An 8951-nucleotide genomic window follows, 5' to 3' on the forward strand; every position below is an offset into this window, starting at 1 on the left:
GTTTCAACGCGTTCGCACAAGGATCAAATTACTACGCGTTATCTTCTAAGAAGAGCGCCGATGCAGGCGACGACAGGTTCGCGCAGCGATCACATGGCACGTAACGCATGCCGGGCGTTTTCAAAATGCGATACCGAGTTTCAACGCGTTCGCACAAGGATCAAATTAATACGCGTTATCTTCTAAGAAGAGTGGCGAGATGCAGTTCTAGGAAGACGCGTTATCTTGCGCTTCTAAGAAGAGCGCCGATGGCTGCTGAACGTTATCAAAGTACTACGCGTTATATTTTAAGAAGAGCGCCGATGGCTGCTGAACGTATTAAATTACTACGCGTTATCTGGCGCGAAAAAAATTTCTAAGAAGAGCGCCGATGGCTGCTGAACGTTATCAAATTACTGCGCGTTATCTTGAACGATAAAATTTCTAAGAAGAGCGCCGATGGATGCTGAGCGTTATCAAATTACTACGCGTTATCTCGCGCGATAAAATTTCTAAGAAGAGTGGCGAGATGCAGTTCTAGGAAGACGCGTTCACGCTGACAAAGAAGCCGCAAACGGTATAAATAGCGAGTCGGAAGCGCGGTACGCCTCATTAGGTGCCGCGTGTGTCTAAGTGTACATGTCGAACAGTGTGTGACAAAGTGATGGACGAAGACGTGCTTGAAACTCCGCCGGACAATAGTGCGCGGACATCGCAGGTGCGGGTACTGCGCGATCGTGAGGTTCACGGGGATCGCGTAGTGCGAAACGTAAACGTGACCACGTTCCCCATTTACGATTATTGTATATCGTTTGCGAGAGGCTGGGAATTCGATGAAGAAGAACTCGGGGCGGAACTCGGGGATACGTTCGGTAAAATCGCAATATACACCTATAGTGGTACAAGAGCCGAAGTGACGCGGATAGGGACTATACCCCCTGTAAATGACGATAGAATTCCTGTTAAACTACTTCGTGTATATTGCGGTAGGGATGATTGTTACTGTAAATGCGATAAGTGTTGTGCAGCTAGCATGCATAATGACAAGGTAATGGAAATCTTTGACATTGTAAAAGCCGAACGATATTGCAAAACGTGCAAGAAACGTGCGTGCAAGTGCTCCGAATAACTATCGTGTTTCTAAAATGGAAGACTACGAGCGTTTAGAACGCGAACTGTTAGAACAGTGCGGTCGCGTAGCTACATTGGGCGAGTGTCTCGCGTGGTTGGAGAGATGCAAAGAGTGCATCGAGAGCCTAGAGTGTTGCGCCAAGCGTCCGCGTCTCACCGTCGGGCACAGACAATCCGCGGTGGCGAGGATCGCGCGACTCGAGGGTGCGCGAACACTTGTGGAACAACGATTCGTACACGTAGGCCATGGCGTGAGTGAGGACGATAGATCTCTCGCTTGGCGCGAGATCGACGCCGCTTTCGCCAATCGCGTTATGACCGGTGCCGTTATAAACTCTAGACATATCGAGCCGCGACAATTCCTCGAAGACGCCGAAAGTGTTGTGATCGAGCGTGTGCGGGGCGCTATAGACACACATGGTAGCGTGAAGGTGAACACCTCCTTCAACGGCGAGTTCGTCGCGGGTGACAAACGCACTGTGATGGGGATAAACGGGAAAAACTGTGAACTCTATAGGTGCACCGATCTGCGCGAGTGGTACGCGTCGCGCGTTATCGGGTCCACGTTGGCGGCGCTCGATGAGCACCAGGAACGCGACAGCGGCTGGGCGCTCTCGCGTATTCTGAACCTAACTGTGAACGTGAATAAACTCAATCCCATGCGCGCGGGGTGTCACGTTACAGTGCCGAAGAACATTGAGAACAAGAAAGCGCTGATCAACGTGCGATCCATGGACAATGCGTGCTTCGCGTGGGCGGTGGTCGCTGCTTTGTACCCCGCGAAAAGAAACACGGAACGCGAATCGTCGTATCCTCATTATTCCAAAGTGCTCAACTTCGCGGATATCGAGTTTCCGATGACTTTGAAAAACATTCCGAAATTCGAGCGATCGAATGACATCTCGATCAACGTGTACGGCATCGAGGACGGGGACGTCCTCCCTCTGCGGCTCACCGACTGCAAGAGGGACAGGCACGTTAATTTATTGTACGTGCAAGACGGCGACGGTCACTTCGCGTGCATCAAAGATCTGTCCCGCCTCGTAGGATCGCAGATTAACAAAAAGGGACACAAGAAATACTTCTGCGACCGGTAAGTACGATAAGTAAAATAAAATAGTAAGCTAAAAAATAATGTACTAATAAGTAACAAATTTGCAGGTGCCTCCACTACTTCTCCTCCAATGAGAAACTGGAGAGCCACGCGGTGGACTGCCAAAAGCTCAACGCGTGCGCTATCCGCCTGCCGAGCGTGGAGCAAAGGTGGCTCGAGTTCAGCAAGCACTCCAGGAAGGAGCGCGTACCGTTCGTAGTATACGCCGACCTGGAGTGCGTGCTGAAGAAGACCGAGGATGCCGCATCAGCGTCGTCGTACGCGTACCAGAGGCACGAAGCGTACAGCATCGCGTACTACGTGCACTGCTCGTACGACAGCACGTTGTCCGAGTACAGGTGTCGGCGGGGCGACGACTGCGTCGGTTGGTTCGCGAGCCAGCTAGAGGCTTTGGCGCATCGCGTGAAGAACGCGCTGACAACCACCCAGCCCATGGACTTCACGCGCGACGACTGGCGGAGATTCGACAGCGCGACGCACTGTCACATATGCGAGAGGCCGTTCGCTCCGGGTGACGAGCGGGTACGCGACCACTGCCACCTCACCGGGCGATACCGCGGTCCGGCGCACAAGGGATGCAACATGAACTACAAGGACTCCCCGTACGTTCCGGTTGTGTTCCACAACCTGTCGGGGTACGACGCGCACTTCATCGTACAGGAGATAGCGACTCGATTCCAGGGACAAGTGGATCTACTTCCCCTGACCAAGGAGAAGTACATCTCCTTCACGAAACATGTGAAGGACACCAGTGACAAAGACTCGCGAAAGTGCGTGAAACTACGTTTTATTGACTCTTACAAATTTCTGAGTGCGAGTTTGAACAAATTGGCGTCGTACCTCGACATGGATAAACTTAAAATAGTGCGTTCCGAATTCTCGGCTCTCGAAGACTTTAATCTGCTCACTCGCAAAGGGGTGTTCCCCTACGAGTACGTGGACAGCGTGGAGAGACTGAACGATACGCGCTTGCCGCCGCGCGAATCGTTCCACAGCTCGCTGACGGGCGATACGGTGTCCGAGAGCGACTACGCGCACGCCGAGACCGTGTGGCAGCGGTTCGCCGTGCGAACGCTCGGCGAGTACAGTGATCTCTACCTAAAAACTGACGTCCTGTTGTTGGCCGATGTGTTTGAGAACTTTCGAGACAGTTGCGTCGCGAGCTACGGACTCGATCCCGCGCACTACTACACCCTGCCCGGTTTCACGTGGGACGCGATGCTCAAGCACACGCGCGTGAAGTTCGAATTACTCACGGACATAGACATGGTGATGTTCGTCGAGCGCGGCATACGCGGCGGTCTCAGCCAGTGTTCCGGCAGATACGCGCGGGCCAATAACAAGTACATGAGGTCGTACGACCCGTCGGAACCGTCGTCGTACCTCGTGTATTACGACGTGAACAACCTGTACGGCTGGGCGATGTGCCAACCGTTACCCTACGGTGACTTTCAATGGGTCGACGACGCGCACAATTTTGACTTTAATGCCATAGCGTCGGATTCGCCAACCGGGTACATCCTCGAGGTGGACTTGGAGTATCCGCAACATCTCCACGACGCGCACGCCGACCTGCCGTTCTGCCCGACGCGAGAGAAACCGCCCGGCAAGCGGGACGACAAGCTTCTCGCGACGGTAAGCGACAAGCAGCGGTACGTCGTCCACTACCGCAACCTCCAACAGTGCACGCGTCACGGTCTTCGCGTAACGAAGATCCATCGAGTGTTGCGATTCGCGCAATCCGCCTGGCTCCGCGACTACATCGAACTCAACACGCAGTTTCGAACGCGCGCGAAAAACGATTTCGAGAAAAACTTGTACAAACTGATGAACAACGCGGTGTTCGGCAAGACGATGGAGAACGTGCGCGAACGCGTCGATGTAAAATTATTAACCAAATGGGAAGGACGATACGGCGCTGAGGCGTTGATCGCGAAACCTAATTTCCACAGCCGCAGCGTCTTCGCGGAGAACCTGATAGCGGTCGAATTGCGTAAACTCGAGGTGAAATTCGACAAGCCTATCTACGTGGGTATGTGCATCCTGGACATTTCGAAAACGTGCCTGTACGAGTTTCACCACGACTACATGACGCCGCTGTTTCGCGATAGGTGCGAGATCATGTACACCGACACGGACAGTCTGATCTACCGTGTAGAGTGCGACGACGTGTACGAAACCATGAAACGCGACATAGACAGATTCGACACGAGCGACTATCCCGCGAACAACGCGTACGGTATGCCCCTCGCGAACAAGAAGGTGCCCGGTCTCATGAAGGACGAGAACAACGGCGCCATCATGACCGAGTTCGTCGGGCTCAGAGCGAAGATGTACGCTCTGCGCGTCGACGGAAAGAGGGACACGAAGAAGGCGAAGGGGGTGAAGAGCAGCGTCGTAGCGCGAACGATATCGTTCGAGGATTACACCCGGTGCCTGAAGGAGGATATCGAAATGACGCGCAGGCAGGCGTGCATACGATCCAAGTTACACCGGGTGTACACGGTGTCGGAGAAGAAGATCGCTCTGAGTCCGTACGACGACAAACGGTACGTCGTACCGGAATCGACGAACACCTTACCGTGGGGGCATTACCGGATAGTGTAGCTCGAGTGTTGTGTACATATACTTTTACATACTTTTATATTGCGTTGTACTTATTGAGTTTTACGTACTTTTATACTGAGTTTATACTTATACTCATACCTATACTCATACCTATACTCGTACCTATACCTAGACGTATTAAGTTTTATGTATCGAGTTTTACGTATTAAGTTTTATGTATTGAGTTTTACGTACTTTTATACTGAGTTTATACTTATTGAGTTTTACGTACTTTTATACTGAGTTTATACTTATACTCATACCTATACTCATACCTATACTCGTACCTATACCTAGACGTATTAAGTTTTATGTATCGAGTTTTACGTATTAAGTTTTATGTATCGAGTTTTACGTATTAAGTTTTATGTATCGAGTTTTATGTATCTTTTATACTGAGTTTATACTTATACTCATACCTATACTCGTACCTATACCTAGACGTATTAAGTTTTATGTATCGAGTTTTACGTATTAAGTTTTATGTATTGAGGTTTACGTACTTTTATACTGAGTTTATACTTATTGAGTTTTATGTATAGAGTTTTATGTATCGAGTATTATGTATTGAGGTTTACGTATCGAGTTTTACATATCGAGTATTATGTATTGAGGTTTACGTATCGAGTGTTATGAGTTTATACTTGAACTTGTACTTTTACTTATACTTGAACTTGTACCTAGACGTATTGAGTTTTATGTATTGAGTTTTACGTATTGAGTGTTGCGTATTGAGTTATATACTGAGTTTGTACTCCGCAGTCATTCGCATGCACGTATGGTAACGTTACAGAGAGAGTTTTATACTTTATCGTCATTGTACGCACGTGTGTATCGTTGCAGTATTGAAAGGAATAAAGAACGACAACGATATCGTGATACATTGATATATTTATTTTTGAAATATACATATATTGATATATATATATATATTTTATACGAATAAAAAAATTATTATTATTCACACGACGTCTCGTTTATTTATCCACGAATTGTGCGATCCGTCGAATCCCAGCCACTTGACGTACACCTTGTCTCCTTTCTTACGCAGTACTTTCTCCACGAGATACACGTCGGGATCAGCGACGCGACGCAACTCGTGCTCGTAGAATCCTCCGGCGACCGGTTCGCCGCGATAATCCTTCAGGAGATACGTCACGGGATTGGTCCTCTGCACTCTGACGATTCGAAACACCTCCGTGGTCCAATTCGGCGTGTAGCCCTTCTCGAAGATCGTCTTGTACTTGCTCACGCGTACCGCGTCGCCCACTTTGAACCTCGCGGGACCGGCGATCTTTATCGCGCCGTACACCGTGTCCAGGAGTCTCTCGGCGACAGCGGGGGTCACGTCGGCGGGCCGCATGCCGATGGTGCGATGCTTGCGCGCGTTGTAATCCGACACGAGACGCGGCAGCGCGTCGACCCACTTGTACGTGCCGTTGAGCGTAAACATCTTCCACATGTCGTTCTTCAACGTACGATTGAACCGCTCGACCACCGACGCCTTCATTACGGAATACGTGGAGTAGTGATTGATGTCATGCTTCTTCAAGAGTTTCTCCACATGAGAATTGTAAAACTCCTTCCCCATATCCGTTTGCAGGTTCTTGGGGCATCTCCCGCTCTCGCGAATTATCTTCGCGATAGCGTCGGCCGTCTCGCTACCGCCCTTGCTCCCGAGCGGCGCGGCCCACGCGTACTTGCTCAGCACGTCGATGACGGTGAGCACGTAGTGACGGCCCCTGTTCTGGCTCGAGTACGGCCGCATCTCGACGATGTCGGCCTGCCACAGATCGTCGTATCCCCGTACCACGACGCGTCTTCGCGGAAAATTTCTTCTCGCCGGAGCGTGCAACTCCTCGACGAGTCTGCGCCTCTCGACGCTCATAATGATACTCGACGGTCGACTGAGTCGTTTCGTCGAAACGCTACTCAATTTATAATAACGCCCGCTTCGCGAAGTTCCTCGATGATCGAGAGCATCTCGTTGCCGTGAGCGGCGTTGCCCGCTCGATGCGAGGCGTCGAGCAACCGCAGACGTTCCACCAGCTCGTTGGGATCGTCCCAGTGCACGTACTCGATCGCGCCGTCGTTCAACGTCATGGCGCGAGGTACTCCTTTTCCCGATTTTTTCTTAGGCGTGACCAACGGCTTTATTACATTCCTGTACTTGTGTCCCCTGTTGGCCAGTACTCGGCCCAGCGGATGGTGCTTGTGTCTGTGCGCGTTCGTCGCCTGCAGCAGGCTCTTGTACTCGCGCATGTCTTGTTCCGTTTGAAGCGTATCGTCGGGAATTCTCTTGAAGATCAGCTCGTAGAGGCCGGGTGTACCGGCGTGTCGCACGCCGTCGATAATTATGTTATCCTCGTTATCCACGTCGAAACGCTTACTGCCGAGCATCAATCCGTCCTTGTCCAAGTAAGCGCCGTACACGCGATCCATCCCGCTGTCGTTGAGTCCTCGCAGGACAGGCTCGACGTACCTCAGACTCAGCGGGCCCATATTAATTCGTGATTTCTCTCGGTTCTCCGACGAATGATTCTGATCGGGTATCGCGAGCGTCGCGTACGTCGTTTCGGAAACGTCGTCGAATGACTCTGACGGTTGGGTAGGTGCATGCGGTGTGGAGGTTATCGGCGTTCGATCGAAGAAACGCGTGCGCGGAGTCACGAAGAAGTCCTCCTCCTCCTCCTCCTCCTCCTTCTTGCGTTTAGGAGTAGCGGCATACGACTCTGTCTTCGTTGCGCGCACGACGGGACCGGCGATCCGTCGCAACGGCTCGACGATAGGATTGAAACGCCTGTCCAGCGCACGGTCCTCGTCGATTCTACCGGTCTTCAGAGCGCGGTGCTTCCTGCGGATCGACTCGCTCGTCCGCTCGATCTCCCTCGCGATTTTTTCGCGCTCGTTAGCCATCTCGGTCGAGGTACGAACGACGAATGACGGCGTTACGGTATCGCGAACTCGTTAAATCCTCTTCTGTATCTGCCGTTTGCGATCGCACTGTCCTTGTCTATCACTACGAATCCGTACCTGTGTCGCCAACACTCGCGACACAGCGCGCGAAACGCGTCGTACGACATGTCGGTGTTCACGTGGTCGTTGTAAACGTGTCTCAGGTTGGTACCGTCCTGCTCGAACAGAATCAGCAGATTCGCGTTGTCGCGTATCAGATGTTTGGGTATCCTCGCGTACGTCTGACAGAGATAGAAGCAATCGACGTCGGCGTGTCGACCCATCGCGAAGTACTCGCGCACCGCGTTCTGCTTGTCGCACGCCACGTCGTCGAAGACGAAGATGGAATTCGGTAGCGCCTCGTTCGGCGGAACGACGTCGCTGTTGTTGGAGAACGTAAAGTAGCCGATCTCGTCGATAGGTGTCAGCAATTTTTCGAGGTAGCGATACTTTGGCTGTCGCAACGATTTCGAGTAGACGTACACGTTCTCGAAACGTACGCCGTTCGGGCTCTCGAGCAGGCTTATCAGCACGTTGGTCTTGCCGCAGTTCGACGGGCCGCAGACGATCGCGCGTAAGGTACTCGGCAGCATGTTTCCATGCCTGCGCGTTTCCCTCTCCGTCTGCACTTTGGCGTCGAGATTCGACACCTCGATAGCGCGCGACTGACGCACGAACCGCATACTCGCGACTGAAAAACCCGCACCGCGAGCGGGCCTATTTATAGAGACGCGCGGAGCGAAATCGCTCAGTGATCGAGATGTTCGTCGTCGCGTCGGACCGTCTGCACAGCTTGACCTCCGCCGAGCTGGAATACGTACCGAAGGTTATTCTGCTGCGAGAGTGCGAGCAGTACATAGATCTTCTGTGGGACAGACTGCCCGAGCACATACGAGCCGATTCGGAGGTTCAGCGGTACCGCCGGTGCCTGAGGCACTACAACCTGCCGAGTCAGGAGACGCACGTCGACGGTCCAGCGCCGTTGATAAAGAATTGCGGCGAATGTCAGCGAGAAACCTGTTGAATCGGGCGATAAACGCGCTTCCTTTCGAGTTACATATCCCCGGCTACCAGTTTTGCGGCCCCGGCACTCGACTGAGGAAACGATTGGCCAGAGGCGACGCGGGAGTGAATCCGCTGGACGCGGCGTGCCGCGAGCACGACA

The 8951-nt window shown here is 52.2% G+C and overlaps 1 protein-coding gene across 1 annotated transcript; it reads left to right on the forward strand.

Moving 5' to 3' along the window:
- Positions 1 to 1124: 1124 nt before the first annotated feature.
- On the forward strand, positions 1125 to 4831 carry LOC108775551 (uncharacterized). Its single transcript, XM_018541956.1, has 2 exons — positions 1125 to 2203; positions 2272 to 4831. Exons 1-2 carry the CDS (start codon positions 1125 to 1127, stop codon positions 4829 to 4831), a joined length of 3639 nt encoding a protein of 1212 aa, XP_018397458.1.
- The last annotated feature ends 4120 nt before the right edge of the window (positions 4832 to 8951 follow it).

Source organism: Cyphomyrmex costatus, unplaced genomic scaffold, assembly GCF_001594065.2.
Source record: "Cyphomyrmex costatus isolate MS0001 unplaced genomic scaffold, Ccosl1.0 scaffold300, whole genome shotgun sequence".
Taxonomy (NCBI): domain Eukaryota; kingdom Metazoa; phylum Arthropoda; class Insecta; order Hymenoptera; family Formicidae; genus Cyphomyrmex; species Cyphomyrmex costatus.